Here is a 27,832-nt window from a genome sequence, read left to right as displayed (position 1 = left end):
TCCCCGAAGGTCTTCAAAGAAGAGCCAATTGCTTCTAGAAGGCTATAAGGGTGGGTGCAATTCTTTCCTTCAAGGGCAAGATACTCCTCAGGAAAGGAACTATGGCAGAGAATGTCTGCCAACAGAGTTCCTCTTTTCATCCCACTTGATAAATAGTCTCTCTTAACAAGTTTCCCTAATCATCTGAGTATGATGGGTGGGAACAGTTTGGAAAAGGTGGCCTAAAGATACCAAGGCCCCAAACTGTACAGCACTTTTTAAGTAGTGACCAGTACTTTGCATTACACCTGGAAAACTCTCTGGATATAACAGATGGAGGGAAGGGAAGTTAAAATAGAAAAAAGGTAATTCCCCAATCTAATAAAAAGGTAAAGGTTCCCCCGCACATGTGTGCTAGTCGTTTCCGACTCTAGGGGCCGGTGCTCATCTCCGTTTCAAAGCCGAAGAGCCAGCGTTTGTCCGAGGACGTCTCCGTGGTCATGTGGCCAGCATGACTAGACACCAAAGGCACACAGAACGCTGTTACCTTCCCACCGTAGTGGTCCCTATTTTTCTACTTGCATTTTTACGTGCTTTCAAACTGCTAGGTTGGCAGAAGCTGGGACGAGTAACAGGTGCTCACTCTGTTACACGGCACTCGGGATTCGACCCGCCAAACTGCCAATCTAATACATGACAATAATAAGCTGAGAGTGCATTTTAGAGTGAATTGGAAGTTAATTCTGTTTTAATGTTGGAAATTATAGAAATACAGTGCTATATTCAGAGTAAATTAATTACACGATAACCTTGCTGATATTGATAGAGCAAATTAGTCCTGGCTAAATTCTCTTACATTAATTTTAGTGAAACAGAAAAATTTCTAATATGCTGGATTCAACCCAAAAATTTTAAAATGAATACATACATATGAATGTTTTCTCTCTCTGCTACATATGAATGTTTCCATGTCTAAAATATGAAACAATTACCTGTCATGCAAAAGCAAGAATTAATTTTTCCTTCCAAAAGAGGCTCCAGCCATTGTTTCTTCTGTTCTTCTGTCCCATACAAGTGTAGAACCTCCATATTCCCTGTGTCTGGAAAACAGAAGAAACAATGAAACGGCATTTCCCATTGTGTCCACCATACCATATAAGAGTGATAAAAATCCTGACAAGGCAATAAGACGGTCCCCCACCTGGTGCATGACAATTGAATACTTCAGGAGCAAAGAAGCACTTCCCAGTCTCTTCTGCTATTAGGGCATAGTCCAACTGACCAAGACCACTAACCGCTGGCAGGAAAAGGTTCCAGAGGCCTTCTGCTTTGGCCTTTTCCTGATGAAAAGAGAACTATGGATGCATCAAGTAACTCAACAATAGGTCTAACATTTTTAACAGAAATGTGAATATACAAGTTAAATTACATCACAAAATTACCGTACAAAAAGTTCTGCTGTGGGACACCTGATGCACCAACACATGGTGCTAACATTCTTTTCGAAGCTTCTGAATGAAGTTTCAAAAACAGCCAAAAAAACAACTGAAAAGTGTGAGTGGGATTGCAGGGGGCTATCAACGTGATTATAATGCATCTATCAAGAAGCATCTATCAAGAAGCAATGGATGGAAACTAGTCAAGGAGAGAAGCAACCTAGAACTAAGGAGAAACTCCCTGACAGTTAGAACAACTAACCAGTGGAACAACCTGCCTCCAGAAGTGGTGAATGCTCCAACACTGGAAGTTTCTAAGAGGAGACTGGACAGCCATTTGCCTGAAATGGTATAGGGTTTCCTGCCTTAGCAGGGGGTTGGACTAGATGACCTCCAAGGTCCCTTCCAACTTCTTCTTCTTCTTCTTCTTCTTCTTCTTCTTATTATTATTATTATTATTATTATTATTATTATTATTATTATTATTATTATTATTATTATTATTATTATTATTATTATCAAGTATTTTAACAATGGTTTTGATCAGTGATTTAGTGCTCTTTCCCGAAGCTGACTGCATCACCAGCAGAAACAATAATGAAACACATCAATTGGAATACAAACTAAAACTGCCATGATTCGTCCCTTATTTAAGCAGAGCATTTTACACGTGGAAGAACGAAAGGACTGTTCAGGAGTGGACTGGAAATGAGATGAAGACAACACTGTATGGACACAACAGTAAGTAGTTTGCTGGGGTATGCTCATTCATATTTAGATTCGTATCAGAAAACACCCTTAGAGACATATGATCGTCTAAGGCCCAAGCTGTCATTGATGGAGCAGTAAAAACAATGGAGTTAGTGCCATAGGCTCATCCAGTTTTCTTGCTCTCCTGCCCCGGGTAACAGCAATTTGCATAGGATGAATTACTGGAATTAAAGTATGTTAGAACATTTGGGGACACGGTGGCTCAGTGGGTTAGGACGCTGAGCTTGTCGATCAGAAGGTCGGCAGTTTGGCGGGTCGAATCCCGAGTGCCGTGTAACAGTGAGCGCGCCTGTTACTCGTCCCAGCTTCTGCCAACCTAGCAGTTCGAAAGCACGTAAAAATGCAAGTAGAAAAATAGGGACCACTCCGGTGGGAAGGTAACAGCGATCCGTGCGCCTTTGGCGTCTAGTCATGCCGGCCACATGACCACGGAGACGTCCTCGGACAAACGCTGGCTCTTCGGCTTTGAAACGGAGATGAGCACCGGCCCCTAGAGTCGGAAACGACTAGCACGCATGTGCGGGGGAACCTTTACCTTTTACCTTTAGAACAAATTTACCATTTTATCTGACGTGTATGTATGCATATATGCAATAAAGCTAAGTTCTACCTTTGAGTCAGTGTTGACTTCTGGCAGTCCCTGTAGTTTTTCTTGGCAAGATTTTTAAAGTGGCTTGCCATTGCCTCCTTCCTAGGGTTGAGAGAGAGGTCACTGCACTGGTTTTGTGTCTAAAGCAAGACTAGGACTCATGGTGTTCTGGTTTCTAGCCTTCTGCTTCAAACTACCTTACCAAAAAGGCTCTCTTGTGGATTAAACTAATAAATTCCATTCTCTTTGTAAGATATAACTTTCTCACTAGAATAAAAACTATAGATTAAGCTTTAAATTATATTTGCACAAATACTCATTGGCATCATACAAGATCTTTCTTTTACTGTATACTATAGACAGGGGAAAAAGAATACCTTGAGTTTCTCCATGACATTAGGTTTTCTCCATATATCTGGTGAATTTTTCTTTCTGGCGTAATACTCAACTATTTCCTAGAGGATATACATAAAATGTAAAAATAATCATTCTTGTGCCATCCCATCTGAAAGCTGTAATTGAAAGTATCGATTAATCTCCTGCTAGGTCTTGGATGTCATAGTTAAAACAAGTTATGATTTCAAACTGGAATTAGGATTTTCGTGTTTCCTTATTTGTATGCTGGACCTGTATACTTAGGAAGACAAGAGTACTGGTCTCTGACATTGCCTTAGTTAGAGGACTGATCTCTGCAAAATAGATCACATGGCTACTCTTGGCATTGTGGTAAATTAAATGGCAGGAAACTTCCAGGAAGTTTGAGCAAGGCTCAAAATGATGTTGATTTGGTCCTCCTTTAATAACTATTCATGGTACAACTTACTTTTTCAGCTGGGAAAACATGCTTTTTCATGAAATCCTTCACTTTCTGAAGGATTTTCTTCCCCTCTGTGGACTGCTGGAATAATTCTACAGAATTGCAAGGAGGTATGCTAGTGCTGAAAGTTATTCTAGAAGAAAGCAACAAATGATCAAGAGGGAGTATTAGATATGTTGGCTGCCTGGAGTTATTTGTAAAAATAATAAAGGCAGGATAAAAATCGAATAAATCAATACACTGATATATCAAAATGTCCTACAAGTATGTTAAATAAAGGGCAAACTTGCACCTCAAATAGGCTACCTGATGTAGGCTGCAAATTAGTGATATACAGGTGAAACTCAAAAAATTAGAATATCATGCAAAAGTTCATTTATTTCAGTAATGCAACTTAAAAGGGGAAACTAATATATGAGATAGACTCATTACATGCAAAGCAAGATAGTTCAAGCTGTGATTTATCATAATTGTGATGATTATGGCGTACAGCTCATGAAAACCCCAAATCCACAATCTCAGAAAATTAGAATATTACATGCAATCAATAAAACAAGGAGCGTACATAGAATAATATCGGACCTCTGAAAAGTATAAGCATGCATATGTACTCAGTACTTGGTTTGGGCCCCTTTTGCAGCAATTAGTACCTCAATGCAGCGTGGCATGGAAGCTATCAGCCTGTGGCACTGCTGAGGTGTTATGGAAGACCAGGATGCTTCAATAGCGGCCTTCAGCTCTTCTGCATTGTTTGGTTTCATGTCTCTCATCTTTCTCTTGGCAATGCCCCATAGATTCTCTATGGGGTTCAGGTCAGGCGAGTTTGCTGGCCAATCAAGCACAGTAATCCCACGGTCATTGAACCAAGTTTTGGTGCTTTTGGCAGTGTGGGGAGGTGCCAAGTCCTGTTGGAAAATGAAGTCAGCATCCCCATGAAGCTCGTCTGCGGAAGGAAGCATGAAGTGCTCCAAAATCTCCTGGTAGACAGCTGTGTTGACCCTGGACTTAATGAAGCACAGTGGACCAGCACCAGCAGATGACATGGCTCCCCAAATCAACACAGACTGTGGAAACTTCATACTGGACTTCAAGCATCTTGCAGTGTGTGCCTCTCCATTCTTCCTCCAGACTCTGGGTCCTTGGTTTCCAAATGAGATGCAAAAGTTGCTCTCATCAGAAAAGAGGACTTTGGACCACTAAGCAACAGACCGGGTCTGTTTTTCTTTAGCCCAGGTAAGACGCTTCTGACGTTGTTTTGTTGTTCAGGAGCGGCTTGACAAGAGGAATATGACATTTGAAGCCCATGTCCAGGATCCGTCTGTGTGTGGTGGCTCTTGATGCACTGACTCCAGCCTCAGTCCACTCCTTGTGAAAGTCCCCAACACTTTTGAATGGCCTTTTCCTGACAATCCTCTCCAGGCTGCAGTCATCCCTGCTGCTTGTGCACCTTTTTCTTCCACACTTTTCCCTTTCACATAACTTTCTATTAATGTGCTTTGATACAGCACTTTGGGAACATCCAACTTCTTTTGCAATTACCTTTTGAGGCTTTCCCTCCTTATGGAGGGTGTCAGTGATGGTTTTCTGCACAACTGTCAGGTCAGCAGTCTTCCCCATGATTGTGATTCCTACTGAACCAGACTGAGAGACCATTTAAAGGCTCAGGAACCCTTTGCAGGTGCTATGGCTTAATTAGCTGATTAGAGTGGGACACTTTGAGCCTAGAATATTTCACCTTTTCACAATATTCTAATTTTCTGAGATTGTGGATTTGGGGTTTTCATGAGCTGTACTCCATAATCATCACAATTATGACAAATCACGGCTTGAACTATCTTGCTTTGCATGTAATGAGTGTATCTCATATATTAGTTTCCCCTTTTAAGCTGCATTACTGAAATAAATGAACTTTTGCACGATATTCTAATTTTTTGAGTTTCACCTGTAGAAAAGAGACAGAAAGCTACTACTGTTATCTACTACCATTTAATACTACCTGTGTTTCTGCAATTCAAATCTGTTATCCCTACCCCAGATACATACTGCTCTTGTGAATTTATTATAGAGATAGTCAGTGTAGCACAAACAGCAATCAAAAAAAGAAAACTTTGTGGGCCCTATTTGAGGCACAGGAGGCATAGTTAAATCTTTAAAACTCTTTCAAGAATCAGTTCTTACTTTTTGGCTACCTGTAATCCAACTTCAGCCAGAGGTCTCACTACACTGCTGAATTCCAAACTGTTTTCTGCAGAGGAATTACCCAGGAGATATCGGGCATATATACCCTAAAGAATAAGTAATTTCAATTCGTAAAATAACAAATAGTTAAACACTTTAATAATATATGACAGAGGAATATTTAATTATTATTCAAGATCTATACTTATATCAATCTTTGACCAATATAAGTTAAAAAAACATATAACCCATCAAATGAGCAGCAAGATTATCATAGATAATTTAACAATGGTATATATCTATGATATACACAGTAGCTATAATGGCATAAAGCATAAAAACTATGAAATTTCTGTGGAACTTAAAGCTATGTAACATAGGATTCATTAAATTTAAAGACTGTAATTTTCATTTACTGTAACCATTATATGCTATATGAAAAGCAATAAATGCTATACTATCCATATCCATAGCAAATTTTTATTTATTTCTTCCAAAAATAATTTGTTAATTAGTTTGGGCTGAGAGATGACAGGTGTCTCAGAGATAACTTTAGAGCAATGTGATCAAGAAGAATATTAAACTACAGTCATGATTCCTATTTTGACACCTTCGTTCTAAAAGTCTATTTGAAGCACAGTAATGATATCGGTTGCAGGGACTCACCAACAGCATAATATTTAATATTACGCAAACAGTTCCTCTACTTCAAGTAAAATATAAAATCTGGAATGTTATTACTAATGTTATGAGTAAAAGGATTTACAAAAAAGCATTACCGTATATACTTGAATATAAGCCGACTCGAATATAAGCCGAGACCCCTAATTTTACCCCCCAAAAATGGAAAAAGTTGGTGACTCGAGTATAAGCCGAGGCTGGGAAATGCAGCAGCTCACCTTATGCTCCTCTCCAGAGATCTTCCCTCAGCAGCGGCCGGCAAAGTAGCTCGCACGCGAAACAAGCCCGGCAGAGGAGCCGGAGCGGCGAGCAGAGGCGCCCGGCCCAGATCCTGCAAGGCCCGGCCGAGACGCGCCCCCAGTAGCGGAGCTGCTCCGGCTCCTCTGCCGGGCTTGTTTTGCATGTGAGCTACTTTGCCTGATGCTGAGAAGACCCGCTTGGGCACTCGGGTTGGTGTCAGTCTCCGCAGGCCCTTCTCGTTTCCAGGAACGTCAAGCGCGCTTGGCTCTCCACCCCCACGGCAGGGCAGGGCAGGGCAGAGACTTGCTCGCCCTTCTGACGGCCCTGAAGAGAAACGAAGGGCTTGCAAACTCCCCGCGAGAAGCTGGGCGAAGCGCGCGGCTGGGCGAGTGTGTGCCTGCGCGCGTATTTACGAAAGAAACGCTCCGAGAGTTCTTCTTTCTCCGCCCCCTTGGGGGGAACTCTAGCGACTGCTGTAGCCGCGCTTCTCTTCTCGGCTCCGAAAATAGGGATTTCTACTCTCTCTCTCTCTCTCTCCCCTCCCCACCCCGCATTCTCCTGCCTCTTCGATTGCGACAATAAAAGGGCGAAGGGTGCGCTGGTTTCTTCCTCCCCCCCTCCCCTCCCCTCCCCGATTGTCAGGTGAGGCAGCTGGAGGTCTGGCCGGGAGATTGTAGCCGTTTTGAAACGCCGCGTCTTGAAACGCCCGATCAGCTGATTTTCGGGTGGAAGAGCCGCGGCTTGAATCTGTTTGCATCTGCCTGAATTAGACCGAAACGGCCTGAATTTGACCAGAGTTGCTTTGTAATGGCTGGAGGAACTGCAGAGGAGGTCTTGCCGGGAGATTGTGGCCGTTTTGAAACGCCGCGGCTTGAAACGCCCGATCAGCTGATTTTCGGGGCGGAAAGAGCCACGGCTTGAATCTGCTTGTATTTGTTTGAACTTAACCAGAAACGGCTCGTAATGGCTGGAGGAACTGCGGAGGGAGTGAATGCTCCAGCCTAGAATATTTGGAAAGGCTGGGGGAACCGGATGAACTGCAGCTTAAGCGACTGTTGCCGGAGGAGCCATGGCTTGAAACGCCCCAGTTTTGGGGCAGCGTTTGCTTGTTCCCTCCCTCCCTCCCTCCCTCCCCTTTCCCTCCTCTCTAAATCCTTCCTTCCTTCCTTCCTTCCTCCCTCCCTCCCTCCCTCCCTCCCCTTTCCCTCCTCTCTAAATCCTTCCTTCCTTCCTTCCTTCCTTCCTTCCTTCCTTCCTTCCTTCCTTCCTTCCTTCCTTCCTTCCTTCCTTCCTTCCTTCCTTCCTTCCCCAGCCCTAATCCGGAAAGTGGAAGGAAAGAAGAGTAAAGGCTGGGCGGAGGAGGAGGGGAAGTTTAAAAAGGGGGCGGCGTTCCCTTTAAAAAGCCGCCCGCCACGCCGCGCTCCCTCGCAGCACTCGCGGCGGCTGGCTTCTTGGCTCCCGGTCTCCCCCAGGCTTCCCGGCTGTGATTGGCGAGCGAGCCTCCCGAGCTCCGGCGGCCGTGACATCAGCAGAAGCGGAGCAAGCAAAAGCGAAGGGGGAAGGAAGTTCACCAGCAGCACCTCGAGCCCGCTCCAAGCGCTGGCGGACGCGGAGCCGAAGGAGAAGCAGCATCTCTGCGCGCCCGGGCTGCTGGGGTGAAGTTGCAGCCGCCGCACCAACCAGCTCCTATTTACAGCCACCCATCCGAGAGAAAAGCGGCTGTCGGTGCTTCGTCGGCCTTGATCCGGGACGCAGCCTGACCTCCCCTCGTCCCGGGAGACTCTCGCTTCCCCCCACCCCCCACCCTCCCTACATCCCGAGCCTTCCAGATCTTCGCCTGCCTACTCGCGAGCAGGCATGTTTTCCAGCCAATCCGGGCCTGGGAGCAGGGCGCCGGCGGCACGTCCACTTTCCCCGCACTCTCCGTTCAGTGCTTCCTCCACCCCACCCCACCCCACCTCACCCCTCCCCGCAAAAGATGCCGGGGTCGACAGCGTTTTTTCTACCCGGAACAAGCAAACACGCAGGCAACCCTGCACTATTCAGCTCAGTGAAGTCACGCTTGAAACGGCTTGAAACGCCCGATCAGCTGATTTTCGGGGCGGAAAGCGTGCGGTGTTGTTGTGTTTTTTTTCCTCCCCCCGAAAGTGAACGGCAGCTTTCCGTACTAGTGTATTGGCATGTCAAGACACCAGCACAAAGACCAAGGTACAAGCAGCCCTCCTTCAGTCATTATTGAAACATTTGATCAGCCCAACTTCTTCTTCTTCTTCTTCTTATTATTAAATCTGTTTTTTAACCAAGCGTGACTTCACTGAGCTGAATAGTGCAGGGTTGCCTGCGTGTTTGCTTGTTCCGGGTAGAAAAAACGCTGTCGACCCCGGCATCTTTTGCGGGGAGGGGTGAGGTGGGGTGGGGTGGAGGAAGCAGTTTGCGAAGCAGCCAAAATGGGGGTGTCAAGCCGACCAGGAGGAGGAAGAAGAAGAAGAGGAGGAGGAGGAGGAGGAGTGGGGGGCACGCGGCGATCCCGCTTCGCTGCTTTCGCCCGGCGCCCTTTTCCGACGTCCGCATCACTCCAGGCTCAAAGGGCGCCGTCTGAACGGAGAGTGCGGGGAAAGTGGACGTGCCGCCGGCGCCCTGCTCCCAGGCCCGGATTGGCTGGAAAACATGCCTGCTCGCGAGTAGGCAGGCGAAGATCTGGAAGGCTCGGGATGTAGGGAGGGTGGGGGGTGGGGGGAAGCGAGAGTCTCCCGGGACGAGGGGAGGTCAGGCTGCGTCCCGGATCAAGGCCGACGAAGCACCGACAGCCGCTTTTCTCTCGGATGGGTGGCTGTAAATAGGAGCTGGTTGGTGCGGCGGCTGCAACTTCACCCCAGCAGCCCGGGCGCGCAGAGATGCTGCTTCTCTTTCGGCTCCGCGTCCGCCAGCGCTTGGAGCGGGCTCGAGGTGCTGCTGGTGAACTTCCTTCCCCCTTCGCTTTTGCTTGCTCCGCTTCTGCTGATGTCACGGCCGCCGGAGCTCGGGAGGCTCGCTCGCCAATCACAGCCGGGAAGCCTGGGGGAGACCGGGAGCCAAGAAGAATCGGAGGAACGGAGACCCGGCGACGTTTGGGGAGGTTTGGGCGCCTCCCCAAATATCCCCAAACGTCGCCGGGTCTCCGTTCCTCCGCCCCCTGCCTGCCTGCTTCTTTCCGCTGTGGAAAGAAGCAGGCAGGCAGGGCGCAGAGGAACGGAGACCCGGCGACGTTTGGGGATATTTGGGGAGGCGCCCAAACCTTCCCAAACGTCGCCGGGTCTCCGTTCCTCCGCCCCCTGCCTGCCTGCTTCTTTCCGCTGTGGAAAGAAGCAGGCAGGCAGGGCGCAGAGGAACGGAGACCCGGCGACGTTTGGGGATATTTGGGGAGGCGCCCAAACCTCCCCAAACGTCGCCGGGTCTCCGTTCCTCCGCCCCCTGCCTGCCTGCTTCTTTCCGCTGTGGAAAGAAGCAGGCAGGCAGGGCGCAGAGGAACGGAGACCCGGCGACGTTTGGGGATATTTGGGGAGGCGCCCAAACCTCCCCAAACGTCGCCGGGTCTCCGTTCCTCCGCCCCCTGCCTGCCTGCTTCTTTCCGCTGTGGAAAGAAGCAGGCAGGCAGGGCGCAGAGGAACGGAGACCCGGCGACGTTTGGGGATATTTGGGGAGGCGCCCAAACCTCCCCAAACGTCGCCGGGTCTCCGTTCCTCCGCCCCCTGCCTGCCTGCTTCTTTCCGCTGTGGAAAGAAGCAGGCAGGCAGGGCGCAGAGGAACGGAGACCCGGCGACGTTTGGGGATATTTGGGGAGGCGCCCAAACCTCCCCAAACGTCGCCGGGTCTCCGTTCCTCCGCCCCCTGCCTGCCTGCTTCTTTCCGCTGTGGAAAGAAGCAGGCAGGCAGGGCGCAGAGGAACGGAGACCCGGCGACGTTTGGGGATATTTGGGGAGGCGCCCAAACCTCCCCAAACGTCTCCGGGTCTCCGTTCCTCCGCCCCCTGCCTGCCTGCTTCTTTCCGCTGTGGAAAGAAGCAGGCAGGCAGGGCGCAGAGGAACGGAGACCCGGCGACGTTTGGGGATATTTGGGGAGGCGCCCAAACCTCCCCAAACGTCGCCGGGTCTCCGTTCCTCCGCCCCCTGCCTGCCTGCTTCTTTCCGCTGTGGAAAGAAGCAGGCAGGCAGGGCGCAGAGGAACGGAGACCCGGCGACGTTTGGGGATATTTGGGGAGGCGCCCAAACCTCCCCAAACGTCGCCGGGTCTCCGTTCCTCCGCCCCCTGCCTGCCTGCTTCTTTCCGCTGTGGAAAGAAGCAGGCAGGCAGGGCGCAGAGGAACGGAGACCCGGCGACGTTTGGGGATATTTGGGGAGGCGCCCAAACCTCCCCAAACGTCGCCGGGTCTCCGTTCCTCCGCCCCCTGCCTGCCTGCTTCTTTCCGCTGTGGAAAGAAGCAGGCAGGCAGGGCGCAGAGGAACGGAGACCCGGCGACGTTTGGGGATATTTGGGGAGGCGCCCAAACCTCCCCAAACGTCGCCGGGTCTCCGTTCCTCCGCCCCCTGCCTGCCTGCTTCTTTCCGCTGTGGAAAGAAGCAGGCAGGCAGGGCGCAAACTCCCCAAACTTCGGCAGGTCTCCGGACGGCGGTGGCTTGGGAGAGGTGCGCGCGATCCCGGAAGCACCAAAGCCTCGGCCGCGCATAAGTCCTCGGTAAGTTTTTTTTGTTGACTGGAGTATAAGCCGAAGTGGGATTTTTCAGCCCAAAAAGTGGGCTGAAAAATTCGGCTTATACTCAAGTATATACGGTAATTGTGTTTCAGTCACTCCATTTAACATTAAAAGATAAGAGGTAGATTATGTATATGTTACCTGGCTTATTGAGGCCAATTTGAAATATGAAAGAGCAAGAAAAAAATTAAGATTATGTGGAGAAGTACTGGTATCCCTGAAGCGAGAATAAATCGTGATCAGTTCTTCAGGGGAAGGAATTCCTATGAAGAGCAAATTAATTTATGTCCACATTTAGCTTTGCTGTATGATTTGTAGATTATATCACATATATCACAGATGTAGTAAATAAACATATATATTGTATTTGTTTTTTCATATCATATTAGACAACAAAATTATAGAATTCTCTTTGAGCAGTGGTCAGCAATTGACATTTTCACATTCAATAAGCATTTCCTTGGTCTAATATAGTTCATTGGGGTCTTCTTCAGCATATTTTTAGTCTTCTCAACATTAGCTGCTGCTCTAGAACTTCATAGTGATCTACCCAAGTACTAACCATGCCTAACCCCACTTAGCTTTCTGAATCATCTAAGCTCAGCTAGGTATTACTAGGCCACAAGTTATAACAGTTTCTCAACCTCTGGAAACTTTAAGCTGTGTGGACTACAACTGTCAGAATTCCCCAAACAGCTGGTTTATATTTAATAGGTTATATTTAATGAAATGCTTGCAGAAGAGTGTTTCTTAGGGTAAATTTCCCATTCCATATTGTAGGCCTTTTCTAAAGAGGTTGTATGTTTCAGTTGAATTATTTCACATAATTCATATAACAGCAGTGGGGAGAAGCACATAAAGAATACCCTTAGCACTCCTTTACAACTCCCTTGTAAAAACATTCTTTCACTCTCACTTTATTTAAATATTATAAATTTCAACTGTGATCCTTTCTAATTAAACTAAACTATTACACAATAGACCTTAAAAAGATATGATTCTACATATAGATGGTTGATAGACAGATGATAGACAGATGATAGATAAACAGACAGACAGACAGATACCAGATAGATACATAGATATAGACAAAACAAGCACACACACACACACACACAACACATATACACACACAGATACAATTACTGGGTTTAGTGAAGCTGAATTTCTTGCCTTCTGAATTACAGGTTAGCCCATCTGTATTTCCATTATGGGGTCGTTTTTGTTTCATGTGCTCCTTTTAACCATGACTGAAAGGAAAACCTATCTTCCAATTCAATATTCTTTACAAAAAGACTGATACCTCTTCTAAAATAATAAGTTCCTAAGTCAATTTCCCTAATCTAACTCTTTCCAGGCATGCTCCTAGCAGGCCCTGCCTTTTTAATGGAACTGTGGTTGAACCAATTTCTGCCCTCAGTTATTTTTAGGACTTGCGCAGATTCGAATGCAGGACCCAAAAACCAATATCAAGGCTTACTGTATTATTTATTTGTTTATTTGTTTGCTTGTTTGTTTATCAATGTGCACTGGACGAATTCTATCCAGAAAATAATGGGAAAGGCTCCTGCAGACAGAAGGTGGCACTTGTATTTATACATTTCAGGAAAGAAGGAAACAAATGATATAGTCATGCATATACATAGGCAATAGAGGACATAAATAGATACTCATAATTAGCAAACTTCAAGGTATTTTTCTACTCTCCTACTGTCACTATCCTTAAGAAAGAATTATTGTCTTAATAGAAAGAAACATATCAGTTACATTTCCACAGATATTTTTTATAAAGCATCTTGAAAAGCAGGCACTTTTTAAACATAGTAATTAATAAAATAATAAAACCTTTTTTTTATTGTCAAAGTACAACATGTGTACATTGAGATTACCTGAGCCTCCCCCCCCCGTGCTCTCTCCCCCCAACACACAGTGACAACAAACCCTCCATCCTACCACACCATGTGAACCAACTACACCACACAACGGCCTCCCAAGTCAATTCTGCATAAGATTATGTCCCATTTAAAAGCCTAACAGCCCACGGATAAAAGCTGTTTTTCAGCCTGTTGGTACGGCTGGCTATACTCCTATATCTCCTACCGGATGGTAGGAGAGTAAAGAGATACCGTCCAGGGTGTGAGTCATCCCTGAGAATCTTCCTCACTCTTCCAAGGCAACGAGCCCTGGCGAGGTCATCCAGTGGTGTCAGGGAACAGCCCACAATGTCTTGTGCTGTGCTCACTACCCTCTGTAATACTTTCCTATCTGCGACTGTCAGACCAGCATACCAAACCACAATACCATACGAGAGGACGCTCTCTATAGTAGACCGGTAAAAGAGGGTCATTAGCTGTTGTTCTACCCTGTTCTTCCGCAAGATCCTAAGAAAGTGAAGCCTCTGTTGGGCCTTTCTAGCCACCTGGGTTGTGTTAACTTTCCAGGTCAGATCTTCACAGAGGTAGACTCCCAGAAATTTAAAGGAGGAAACTCTCTCTACACAGTTAGCACACATTCCCTCTGTTTCTATTTTACTAGCACATTCCACTCCTCCAAGAATTTATTTTCCTCACATCTAGAGCAGATGAAGTATATTTGAGATGCAAAAATGGATTGTTGGAGTAACAATAACCCATCACTATGTTTTTTTCACATTTTATATTTTTAAAAATTAGTGCTATTTTTTTTTAAAAAAAGAAAACAGCTGAGTAGAAAAACAAGCACATACCTCCAATGTTATTTACATCCCGTAAATTAAGCATTTTTATAGGTTTGAGGGTCCTGGGCCAAAAACAAAAAGCAAGAGTATAAGCCAAGTCTGCCAGAGGGTGGCCTAAAGTTGAAAGTTCCCAATCCAATACTGCTATGACACGGGCCTAGAAACCAAGACAGAAAGAAAAACTTGAAAAGAACAAAACTGTGGATAATTGCACAATAATTGCAATAGCAATAGCAATAGCCTTTACATTTATATACTGCTCCATAGTGCTTTACAGCATTCTTTGAGTGATTTATAATGTCAGCATATGGCCCTCAACAATCTGGATTCTCATTTTCCCAACCTTGGAAAATGGAAGGCTGAGTGAACCTTGAGCAGATCAGGATTGAACTCTAGGCTGTGGACAGAATTAGCAATTACTGCAATTCTTAACCACTGCATCACCAAGGCTCCTGATAATATGAATTCAGTGCATATTACGCACATGGAACCATAGGCTATGACTTTTGAGAATATTAACACGGATGCTACTGTGTGACTACTGATAATCTAGTTGGCAAAACAAAATGGAAAGAGTTACCTTTGCATTAGATTTCAGAAGTCTGGCTTCTTGCCACCAAACGGAGGAAGGTGATTCATGTACAATAGAGGAGGGCTTGGATGGCAATGCCACACTTGTGATCTTACAGATTTTTACATCAACCTCCCCTATCCCACCACCCTGATTTTGCTGAGCGAAAAATAACCAACTATGCCCTCTCAGAGCCAGCCCTTTACCAAATAGTGTCCTGATAAGGAATGAATTAAAGTACAGCACACACAAACAAATCTTCATTAGCTGAATTCTTTAGTAGCTAAGTCTGATTATAGAAGTTCATGCATTTATGTACATTTGAAGCATCACTGATTTTGGAAGAAAGAGTAGAAAAGATAGGAATCTATAGCAAAGGAGGAATATATTCAAGATAGCTAAGCCATTGTCCTCTGGATCCAGTTTTGTGGAAGACCAAGGCTTGACTATAGATCCAAAGCACAATAATATATAGTACTATATAATATCACTTTATTAGGATCAGCTGGGAAACAAAAGACTGAGATTCCACTCCTCCAGATTTCTGTACTGGGCTATTTATAACTGTTCATAATTGTTGTAAGAAGAGTAAGAACAATTCTTGTGTATTCCAAATAATCTTATCTTGCCATTTCTCTAAACTCATCATAACCTTTAGGAAAGGTCTGTGAATTCACACCTGGCCATGAAAACAAAGATGCTTCTGTAATGTTTCCCAACAAAGTATTTTCAACTATAAAAAGAAGCTATATAGATATATGACCTCCTCTCACCTGCTAATTAAAAGAAGATATATTCCAGTGTTTTAATCATACTAGTCAAATATTGTCCTTAACTTACAATAGTTGATTTAGTAACCGTTCAGTTACAACAGCACTGAAAAAAGTGATGACTGTTTTTCACACTTACAACATCCCCATGATCATGTGATCAAAATTCAGATGCTTGGAAACTGACTCATATTTATGAGAGTTGCACTGTCCTGGGGTCATGTGATCACCTTTTGTAACTTTCTGACATGCAAAATCAATAGGGAAGTCAGATTCACTTAAAAACCATGTTACTAACTTATCAACTGCAGTGATTCACTTAATTGTGGCAGGAAAGATGACAAAATGGGGTAAAACTCACTTAATATGTGTCTCACTTAGCAACAGAAATTTTGAGCTCAGTTGCAGTCATGTCAAGAACTACCTGTACTGTATCTCCTACAAGCCTTGTTTAAAAAACAGATCTTATTTTCTTCCATGTTTATGTAGAACAAAATGTTATGCATAATAAACTCAAGGATGTTAGGACTTCACAATGTGATGATATAAAAATGGTGTGTTTGTTAGCAACACATGAATGTGATACCAATCAACACACACACAAAAAATATTTAAAATCAAATTGGAGAGAAAAAGCTTATAAGTAAAGTATTCCAAGTGTTTCTAATTTTTAACAGGAACATTTCATGTAGTTATTCTTCAAAAGCATGCAAGAAGGATAGTAGACTCTAATCCTGTTTTATAGATGGACAAATTAGCATCTAACTTGGCAATGACCAGCAAGCATCATATACCAGAAAATGTTATGGTTTACTGCTATTGTCAAATAATTGGATTAATTTTTTTTTATTTTTACTGAGTCTGCACTACATTTTTACAGTTGTTTTTAGCTTCCAACAGCTGCAGAGTATGTCCAATAAATAATATGATGATGAATACTGGTGGAGGCAGGCAAGCAGGGTTAGATCTAAAATCCTTTGGCCCTTTTAGCCACTTCAAAGTTAAGGATCAAAGCAGATATGTTAAACTTCTTGGAAACTAATCCTGACTTCACTAGTGATCTAGTACTAAATAAAGAATAAAAATTGAAATCATAGGGGTAAATGCAATACATATTTCATTTCATATTTCTATCAACAGGATTTTAAAATGCATTAGGACTACACATTACTTTAGAAGTATTATTGGCATTTGCTTTAAAATAGTTCCAATAGAATAAATAGTGCAAAATACAAATGTACTATTGACTGGAAAATGCATTTTATCCTATATGATATGCTGATTTGCCAAGGAATTAATAGATGTCTCTGAATGTGTATGTAATTTCATTAGAATACTATTCTTCAAGCATATATTATTTCAGATATTGAGTTATGACAAAATCAATACGATAATTTATTCTTCAGGTTTGCATAATTTGTTGCTTATGCAAGGTGAACTTAAATCTTACTTCAAACACCCACAAAGTTGCTTAACTACATTCCCAGCAGTCTGAGGTGATGAAATATAACTTTGGTCCTGAGAATGAATGAACAAACCATTAAGAGAAGAGGAGGAGGCTCAGAAAAGATTACTCTGTTTTGGGAAAGAAAGAAGCTGCCTTAATTTTGTTTAGTATAAAATGTAGTAAAAGGAAATTTTGACAGACTTACAAGATTCTATTATTTATACTCTATAACAATAAAAGGCTGACCCGAAAAGAAATAGAAGAAAATGCTATTTGCATCATTTAAGGATACCTCTCTTGGGTGAAAAATGATGTTATCTATTCTAAAGTCACCATGGACCAAAGTAACTTCATTATGATCATCATCAGGTAAATTGCTCATTAACCATTCAGATAATTCGATCATAGCTGGAATTTTGATATGAGCAGCTGCCTGATACTGCCTCATCCAGACTGATACCTAAAAGCAAACAACAATCAAAATTAGTCTGAAGTTGATAGTGGGTGAGAGACCTTGATTTTTGAGAAGAACCTTTAGAGTATCACATTCACTACGCTTTCTTTTAAACAATTTCAAATTATTTCTATTGCTGTTATTGGTCTGCTGCCCTTTTTATGTCTATTTTCTGTTGAAATTACTTTCTTTTCCCACTGCAGTTTATATACAAACTAAAATTACTAACTGCTTCCTTAGCATTTCACCTTTTGGGCTGGTTTTTCCAACTATTGTGCTAATATAATTATTGTGAGTAGTCAATAAGGTGCTTCAAGATACTGAACATCATTCAATATTTTACATCCCTTTAAATTCTAATATCCTAATTTAAGACCACAAAGTTTCACACATAGCAAGAGACTCTGTACTTTCTGATTACCGTACTTATTTTTCATTAAGAAAATCATAACAATACACAGAATGAGGGGGTTTTTTCTGAAATATTTACCTGCCTCTTACAATAACCTGCTCCTTGTCCATAGTCCTGGAGGCCCAATGAACTAACATTGAAGGAGTGCAGCTTTGCAAGAGTTTCTATTATTGCTATGTACAAAGCAGATCTTTCTGCTGGGCTTACTTCAGGTAATGTGATATCTCGGAAGATGCGACCCTGGGACATAATTGAAATCATAAGGAAATGAGAGAAAAAAGGACAGCTTTGAAATATAAAAAGAATTAATTCCACCATCTTTGTCTAATATTCTGAAATACTAGAATTAAATTCCAACTTGCTGATCCACAAGATTTAATTCCACTTAAAGGGGAGTGAAATCTTCCTTGCTTCCTTCCTTTTTTCCTTCCTTCCTTCCTTCTTTCTTTCTTTCTATCTTTTTCTTTCTTTCTTTCTTTCTTTCTTTCTTTCTTTCTTTCTTTCTTTCTTTCTTTCTTTCTTTCTCTTTCTTTCTCTTTCTTTCTTTCTCTTTTCTTTCTGACCTGTATCTCCTATCTAATCCTAAGCAGCTCAAAATGATATTCAATAAAACCTGCATAAATATAATTAACTTAATAATGTAATCAATACTTCATTGATAAAATTAATTAATTACCAATTTATTAAATGAATATGGGTACCGGCCCATGCTGCATTGGCCCCACCCCCTGGGCGCACACTAGGGAGGTATCACCCTTTGTGAGGAATGAAGAAATGCACCATCGCCTGGAAGAGGCCAGCACATGGCCCTGCCTACTTTGGGCAGGCTAGGGGCTGGGCAGCATTACACTTCTCTTCAGATTCATGCCACCCGGCTCAGCCTCTCGGCACTGTGAGGAGAGCACCCTGCTCCCTGCCAAAATCGGGCAGGCTTGGGGCTGGGCAGCACTGCGCAGGTAACATCGACTTTCACACTGCTCATGGCATCCCCTCCCCCAGAGCCCACCAAGCCGGATATGTGAAATAGGCGAGGGCCATGTGCTGGTCACCTCCAGGCGATGGTGCATTTCTTCATTCCTCATGAAGGATGACACTTCCACACCTGCGTTTCTTGCCTGTTTTTCTTCCTCCATCATCTCAAATATTTTCCCACCACTCTGTTCTTAGGAAGGAAGGAAGGAAGGAAGGAAGGAAGGAAGGAAGGAAGGAAGGAAGGAAGGAAGGAAGGAAGGAAGGAAGGAAGGAAGGAAGGAAGGAGGGAGGGAGGGAGGGAGGGAGGGAAGGAAGGAAGGAAGGAAGGAAGGAAGGAAGGAAAGGGAAGGAAGGAAGGAAGGAAGGAAGGAAGGAAGGAAGGAAGGAAGGAAGGAAGGAAGGAAGGAAGGAAGGAAGGAAGGAAGTAGAGGGAGGGTCTGAGGGAAGTCCTGCCTTAGTCCTGCCCTGCTGCCCTTTCACCATCCCCTTGCCCCCTCCTCCTGGCCTATCCTGGGGGGGTCTCCCATCCTATTGCTAAGGAAGCTTTGGATACAAAGCCAGGTCTCCTCACATGGAGAGGGAGTGGGTCTCCCTCTTGACTTTGCTCTTGTACCCATCAAGAGCAACCTGGCTAAGGAGAGCAAGCACAGCAGCTGGGAGCCCCCTTGGGGAAGTGGGGCTGGGCTTAGTGCCACGGGTGCTTGATGGCTGGGCTGGACATTTAACCTCCATGCCACCGTCCAGTTCCCCCCCTCGCATGACCTGAGGAACAGTGAGGCTACTGCAGTGGACCATGCCTTGGCAATTGCCCCGGTCCCATCTCCTTCTGCCAGAGACCCTCAGATCTGTTCCACTCCTGCCCAGGCCCCCATAGGCACTCTTGACATGAACAATGTAGAGCTGGCCATGCCCACCCAGTAGGCCACACGCACTCCAGCCATGCCAACCCAGTAGACCGCACCCATCCTGGCCACACCCACCCGCCCCCTGAGGGCAACCGCAATGCTGACGTGGCCCTCAATGAAATTGAGTTTGACACCCCTGATTTAGAGGGTGTCACTTCCTACTGATGCTATAATAACTGCATGGATGTCTGGATTCTGATCTAAAAATGCAAACAGTCAGTCAATGTGGCTGCAAGGAGGACACTAACCTGAACATGTTGCATCACATAAAATTCTGTTCCGATCACCGAAACATCACTGCAGTATAAAAGAGGTTCAGGAACTGGAAACCCAGCTGCAAACAAAGCTTTCTGAATCCTATATTCTCTGTCAATCTGAATAGGATGTTGTAGGATGTACAAAAATATGGACATTAAGAACATGAATAGCATATCATATGATCCATACAAAGTCTGTTCATTGCGTTCAAATTGGTAGAATTAAAGAATTTGGTGAGGTACTTGATTCTTATACATTTCAACAAATAATTATAGTACAGCACTTCATAAGTGCATCTCATAATACGTTTCTATAAATACAATGGAGATTATATCCATTTTAAAATTCTATTTTTAAATCATGAAAAGTAATAGCAATTAGGCTTCCCATTTAGCAGAATATGAGCATCAACAGAGTACAGGGATCACTTGCCCCAGGTGGGGTGTTTTGGGGACCCCGAATGCTTTCTCAGCTTCAATGATCTTGAGTAAGTAAATCTAAATTGATCCTCAAATTTGTGATTTATAATTTAGAATGAAAATCATGCTGGAGGGAGGGGACATGGACAGAAATAACTTTCAGCTGGAGTTTAAGAAAAATGTAGTTTTACAGTAGTTTAATCACTACTGAATTATAGTATCTCCCCACATGACATGCCAAACTGCCAATGCATTCCCAAGACAAACACAAAGAGCAATAATAATTACAAGACTGTAGTACCTTGTGAGCCTGAGGCAGGAGTGGGCCATGAGGCTTCTTTCTAAGCACGTAGGTTTTAAGTCCTTTCTTCAAGTAAAAGGTGGGGTTTGATTGTCCCAAACTATATGAACATAGAGAGAGATGTAATAGATCAAACAGGTCAAAGAACACTAATGAGTATATAAGAAGCTATTACTTACATCAGTGGCTCTTAAATTAGACTCTTCTCAATAAATTATTACCTCCATAAAAAAAACCACCTCAGATTCTCTTGATTTACAGAAAAGTCTCAGCAGCGGCAGTCCCTCAACTCACAATTACAAATTGTTCCATTACCCCCAGGATATTCCTAAATTAATCTCAATTTAAGAACCACTGACTTCTACCATGAGTTCCTCAAGCCCAGTATTGTTAAAGCAGTCTTTGAGTAATTCCCCAGAAGTTTTGTTTTTTTAGATCTGGTGGTATTAAGAATATGAGCAGTCTTCTGCAAATAAATATGCATTCAACAATAGAACTATGCCCTCTTCCTACAATTATGCTTAAGGCACATTTATTTCATTTGGATGTTTTTCCAAATGGAAAGGTTCACCTCCCAGCCAGTATGGACACTGGTGAGGAAACAAAGGAGAAGTAGTTTTTCCTCAGTCTTGCACCACAGAGGGGAAAAAACTACTTTCAAAACAAAACTTCCACGCTGTATAGGTTGTTTAATGTATCAGTGTGCTGAAAGGCAAAGGTATTATTTTGTCATGGATTAAAAAGAGATCAAGATTTCTTATTACATTACATATACCTTTCACATTTTCTTTCACTGTCAGCTTCCATTCTTCCCTTCTCCCTGCATCCACCAATACTTTTGTTTATAGTAAAGGTAAAGGTTCCCCCGCACATGCGTGCTAGTCATTTCCGACTCTAGGGTGCTCATCTCCGTTTCAAAGCCGAAGAGCCAGCGCTTGTCCGAGGACATCTCTGTGGTCATGTGGCCGGCATGACTAGACGCCAAAGGCACACAGAACGCTGTTACCTTCCCACTGTAGTGGTCCCTATTTTTCTACTTGCATTTTTATGTGCTTTCTAACTGCTAGGTTGGCAGAAGCTGGGACAAGTAACAGGCGCTCACTCTGTTACGCGGCACTCGGGATTCGACCCAATTCGAATATATATATATGTATATGTATGTATGTATGTATGTGTGTATATATATATATATATATATATATATATATATATATATATATATATATTTGTTTTCGTAGACCACGCATTGCTCCTGAAAGCAGCAGGAGGAATACTCCGGCCTGATGATGACGGATGGGATTTCGTCGAAACGTCGCCACAACTTTCTGAAGATGAAAGGAACGCGGGAAGAAACCCGAGACTCTAGACCTACATATATATATATATATATATATATATATATATATATATATATATATATATATATATATAAAATATATATAATATCAATTTCCTAGGACTACGTTTCATATTGATTAAGTGGATTGGGATCTATGAAATCTAATGACATATGCTAAGTTATTGCAATGCCATAAAACTCACTATTGTTTTTACCCTTCAAACCAACAAAAATATTTCAGAAGTCTCCTGATATGATTTATCAAGTCCAGACTGACTAAATTGTGTATAGTACTTCCTTCCTTTCTCCCTGTCTTCAATTTAGTATCCTCCAGATGGTCATCCTAGTCAGAGATGCCAAGCCTTGTATTTCCGCATCCACAACTTGACTGTGCCATGTTAGGGAATACTGTTTCATATAGTTCAGAAATTCTAGGTCATCGACTTCCCATGATCACACGCAAACAGCAGCTTTCAGTATTGTAGGCATTTTCAATTGATACCATTACATTTTTCCTTTTGCTGTTCCACTTGCAAGCTCTATGACAGAAACTAACCCTGAAAATAGTAGTACAGGAAGAAATAGATAACTGTATTATAGTTTTCTATATTAATATAGCATTCTATCCCTCTATTCCAGATGATGACTAAATTTAATGGGCCTAAATTACAGAAAAAAAAGTTTTTGGAGACATACAGTTGGATATAGCAAGCAATAGTTAATCCCATCATAAACAATGGGAAGGGTGAATAACTATGTTTGGGGCTCTTTTATTTTTGAATTTTCTGTTACACTATGCCTAACAAGACCCCCTGACACTCTTATTATTCTAACACAGGAATGTCAATAAACCTCTGTCTTGTGCAACCATGTTTTGTATTTTTTATTTTTATTTTTCTCCCTGAAAGATTTCGATTTGTTTTTCAACTGAATTGTACAGAAGAAATTCTGAAGTGAGTTGTCTTGGTCTGATTTTTTGCATCTCAAAAACTTGGCATTTTAACAAGGAGGTGTATACTTTCTATATCTATGCAAATCTCTTACATTTTTATAAATCACAGTCTATTCTACCAAATACAACAAGCATAAGACCTGGAAAAATCATTACTTTTTATTTTAGACAAAACATGTATGTCTAATCAACAGCACAGTCATCTATAATACTGCAACACCTTTATGGCTGATTTAAAACAATGTGTCAATGCTGTAAACATTGATGTTTTTGCACTGACAATATAAGAGGCAGCCTTTTGCTTTAACTGTTTGGCTTTGAATCACTAAAAGGCAGGAGGGATTCAACCCGTATGTTTTAAGAAGATAAGAAATAGCATGCTTCAAAGGAACTGAAACTTCGTGTGTTGGACTAATTTGTGAATGTGATTCATGACATGTAATTAAGGCAGGGAGATTCTGTATGATATGATGTGTCAATGGGAGGAGAATTCAGATTCTGGTATCCATCCATGAGTGCCGATGCTCTGTTCTGCTCATTATAGACTTTTTTAGAATAAATAATCATGCAGTGCTCTTTGATGTGTCTTTTTAATCGGAACCATGACACAATGTTTTCTCAGTTTGTGCTTCTGCCAAACCTCTTGTACAAATCTCTGAAATATATTAGATAATATTTATAATAGTAAATTATTCTTTATTATCTGAATTTAGGGACAAGAAATCTTGCCAAAATTCAGTTTGAACTTTACTAATCTATTCCAAATTTCAACCTTAACCTAGATCAACCCACACAATTGCTTAACTTTCTTATTGCACTACCAGTGTTTACCAGTTATTCAATGCAAGATTATCTGGGACATCTATCAATTTTATACAAGAAGAACATGAATCAGCATTGCGAAAGGCCGCTTAGAGAGTAAATGCAATTTTAGACAACATCAATAAACATAAAACTTCAAAATCATGGGAAGTAATAATTTAACTATATTAAAATATTATATAAAAGGGACGCGGTGGCTCAATGGGTTAGGACGCTGAGCTTGTCGATCAGAAGGTCGGCAGTTTGGCGGGTCGAATCCCGAGTGCTGCGTAACAGAGTGAGCGCCTGTTACTCGTCCCAGCTTCTGCCAACCTAGCAGTTCGAAAGCACATAAAAATGCAAGTAGAAAAATAGGGACCACTATGGTGGGAAGGTAACAGCGTTCCGTGCGCCTTTGGCGTCTAGTCATGCCGGCCACATGACCACGGAGACGTCCTCGGACAAGCGCTGGCTCTTTGGCTTTGAAACGGAGATGAACACCGGCCCCTACAATTGGAAACGACTAGCACGCATGTGCGGGGGAACCTTTACCTTTACTTAAAATATTATATATCAGCCATTTCTGTCTGAAATACTATGTTACAATTCTGAGTACTACATTTTAAGAAGAATTCAGAAAAACTGGAATAGTTGCAGAGAAAAGCAACAACATGGTCAGGGAATTAAAACCTGGAAGTGAGGCAAAGCTGGATTAAGGCCAACTGATACCATGAGCACAGTGTTCTTCTGGTCTTTCCATTGTTTAAATGACATTCAGATGCAATAAGTGCTGAAAACCTGTCAAATATGACAGTGAATGAATGCATGATGATTATTACTGTTCTTAGCACAAACAGTCAGATGTTCAGATTGAATCTGGCATTTTGTCTAGCTATTGCAGCAGCTCCCAACCTTTTCTATACCCCACACCACTAGAACACTTCTGATATATTCTCGCACCCCTTACAAAAGTTCAAAATAACGTCAACGGATTTTTCCATATACACATAATTTTGAAAACCCAAGTTTATGCACTCCCTGGAATATCAGAACCCGTGACTTATCGAGTGCTTTCCAAGAACCTTTGATAGGCAGATGTAGATGTTTGATGGTGTTAAATGTATTGATCCAGGATGTAAGCTTTTTCGAATAAAGCTGCCGTCTGCAATTGACTGATGGCAAATTTCTCAATGCCAATGATCTTCAGATGGTGTTCCAATTGTTTTGGGAAGGCACCTGTTATTAGTGGTACTACCTTTGCTTTCTATTGCCACAGTCATTCTATTTCTATTTGTAGGTCTTTGTATTTTGTTATCTTCTCTAGTTCTTTCTCTTCTATTCTGCTATCTCCAGGTACTGTCACGTCCACTATCCAGACTTTTTTGTCTTTCTTATCAGCAATTAAGTCTGAGGTGTTATGTAACAGTTGCCTGTCTGTTTGAATTCTACAGTCCCAGAGCATTTTAGCTTCTTCATTTTCTATGACTTTCTCTATTTTATGGTCCAACCAGTTCTTGCATGCAGGCAAATGATATTTCTTGCTGATGTACCAGTGCACTATTGTTGCTAGTTTGTTATGCTGTTCAGTCTGTGTGATCCTCTTGCAGCAGCTTACCAGGTTTCTTCAGCTTCTTTGCATAGGAGGCGCTTATTGTCTGTTGCTGTCTTCTCAATTCTGGCTTTGCATGCATTTGTTGTTAAGACTTGGTTGTGCAGCCAGAATTGGTTCTTTGGTCTCATTCTTCAACTTTCTTGCCAGGTTTTGTTATTATCTGCTTTCCCTGCTATTTTTTTAATATATTGGCCATATAGTGCTTTGTCTTCCCATACCTCTATTCTGTTCTTTATTTGGTCTTTCTTGTAGGCCAGTTTGATCTCTCCAGTAGTCAGTAAGTCTTCCTGGTATACCAACTTGAGTGCATCTTCTTCATTGTTCTTCAGATATTCTTCCAATGCCCTTTTTTCTTCTTCAGCCATTTGATGTACTTGCAACATTCCACACCCACTTATTTTCCATGGAAGTAGTTCGTCAATGTCACTGCAAGGACAAAGGGCATGATTTATTGTCATTATTTTTCTGATCTTCTTATCCATTGCTTTTACTTCTGCTTGAGTCCAGACCACTATTCCAGCTGTGTATCTAACATCAGGTGTTGATTGTCTTGATTGTATTTACTCCATTGAATTTGGACTTTAAGATCTTCTTTACTCTCTTGATGTATTCATCACTAGTCTTTTTTTTACTTCAGTGTGCTTGATGTTATTAGATTGAAGGATACCCAGATATTTGTACTAATCTTCTTCATACAGACTCTTGATGTTATTTTCATAGAGCATTTTGATTCCTTCAGTTTTCACTATTTTTCCCTGTTTTTCCCTGTTTGATGGTGGATGTAGCACATTTGTCCAAGGAAAACTCCATTGCAATATTTTGAGTGTATATATAAACAGTGTTGAGCAGTGACTCTATTTTAGATGGTGTCATTTTACCAACCTCAGAAGGATAGAAGGCTGAGTCAGCCTTGAGCTGGTGAGGATCGAACTGCTAGCAGTGAGCAGAATTAGTCTGCAATGATGCATTCTAACCACTGCGCCACCATGTTGTTTTAACATTTACAATGGTTAAAATGTTGGAGTAGTCCTGGAAAAACATGAATAATTCTAAAGCCATTTTCACCCATAAAACATCACAGACTGACTTGGAGTTATTCATTCTTAGCCCAAAATATTTCACAAGGATTGTTGTTAGAGGGAAAATGGAATGGAACTGCTTACTTGAACTCCAGGAAGAAAGTGGGTGGGGCTATAAATCTAATAAATAATTTTATTCCCAAAATAGTAAAGTTCTAAATACAAGCAGTCCACATTCCAAAATAATCTTCTGCATAATGAGATATCAGTTAATTGCAAGATAGAAAAAGAAGCAAGATGTTCAGTCATGTGTGGGGGGGTGCACGCGTGTGTGCATGTGTTTGTGTATGTTCTTCTGGACTACATTTCATGAATCCTTTGAATGGCCAGGACCCATGAAAGAATCTCAGACAATAATAGCAAGTTTGCCATTTCAGTAAGATATTTCTACAATTTGAATTAATAGGGCTAGGTATTTTATCAGTCCAGACATCCCTGGGAGAGGTTGGAGACAACCTTTAGCTCGCTCAGCACCTGAGAGAATTTAACTGGAAGACAGCCAGGCCTTCCCAACTATCTCCCTTCACTTTAAAGCAATGAATACATTTAGGCCGTGTGTTTCCCTTTATTCCTGTGGCCATCCTACTACCGCAAATGAAAAAATCTGGGGAAGGAGTGCATACTGTTTCACTTTTCGAACAGATTTAATAAAAACTTTTCTCGCATCCCTTACGCGGACCTTTCCTTTGGGAGCCGCGATTGTGCAAAGACAGAACAATCCTGCTGCTGTGACTTTTTCTCAAAAAAAGCAAGAATACTTCACAGGGGAAACCGGAGGGGATTTTGCCTCCTCCGGATTCCCCCGCCGCGACAGGGCATCCTTACCTGTATTGCCTGATCGTGAAAGCTTCGCGAGGTTCCACGGGAAACCCAGGCAGAGAGCGCCGCAGGTATCCCTCCAAGACTTCCTGGTGAAATCGGTGCTGTTCCCGCACTTCAGTAGTGTTGGGTTCACTTGCCATTTTTGCGAATGTGAATTCGCTTTCAGACCAGCGGCTGATCTTTTCGCAGAGCAAAGGTTGCAATAGTAGGTGAAAGGTACGCTTTCTACGTCTGGAACGTAATACTTTAGGGGGCGGGCAAAAAGATCTCAGTACAGTGTGCCGAATGGCCTTCTACGCAATTTACACTTTCTTCTTAGAAATCACACCGATTGTTCCGAAAGAACGGATTCTTATAGCTGCGACCCTAACATACTTTCGAGGATTCACCTGACGCCCTCCAAATGTGAATAGACTACAGTTCCCATCGTCCTTTACTGGATGAGGGCAATGGTAGCTCAACAGACATGGAGCGCGTTACGAAACGCTACCCAGCAGTTCTGTTAAAAACTAAGAGGGAAAGTAGATTTATCCTGGATTGCACTTGCTTAGCCTTCTAAAAAGTGCCCTAACTTGAAAGAAT

General features: G+C 42.7%; 1 protein-coding gene across 2 annotated transcripts in view; it reads right to left on the bottom strand.

Moving 5' to 3' along the window:
• Positions 1–27,812, bottom strand: part of ACAD11 (acyl-CoA dehydrogenase family member 11) — a 40,879-nt gene extending 13,067 nt beyond the window's left edge. The window contains exons 1-12 of one of the 2 annotated variants that reach the window (XM_081345176.1): positions 27,254–27,812; positions 20,646–20,745; positions 19,916–20,041; positions 17,869–18,030; positions 17,217–17,384; positions 14,146–14,293; positions 11,562–11,683; positions 5,771–5,877; positions 3,599–3,725; positions 3,153–3,230; positions 1,181–1,319; positions 972–1,079 (exon numbers count right to left, since the gene is read on the bottom strand). In XM_081345176.1, the coding sequence (XP_081201302.1) occupies positions 972–1,079; positions 1,181–1,319; positions 3,153–3,230; positions 3,599–3,725; positions 5,771–5,877; positions 11,562–11,683; positions 14,146–14,293; positions 17,217–17,384; positions 17,869–18,030; positions 19,916–20,041; positions 20,646–20,745; positions 27,254–27,390 (1,522 nt within the window). In that variant the 5' untranslated portion in view covers positions 27,391–27,812. The remainder of the gene's footprint in view (positions 1–971; positions 1,080–1,180; positions 1,320–3,152; positions 3,231–3,598; positions 3,726–5,770; positions 5,878–11,561; positions 11,684–14,145; positions 14,294–17,216; positions 17,385–17,868; positions 18,031–19,915; positions 20,042–20,645; positions 20,746–27,253) is intronic. The other variant, XM_081345177.1, reaches the window with a different exon arrangement.
• Positions 27,813–27,832: the final 20 nt, after the last annotated feature.

The sequence above is a fragment of the Vipera berus genome (genome assembly GCF_964194415.1).
Source record: "Vipera berus genome assembly, chromosome: Z".
Lineage (NCBI taxonomy): Eukaryota > Metazoa > Chordata > Lepidosauria > Squamata > Viperidae > Vipera > Vipera berus.
This window is presented reverse-complemented; position numbering and strand designations above follow the sequence as displayed.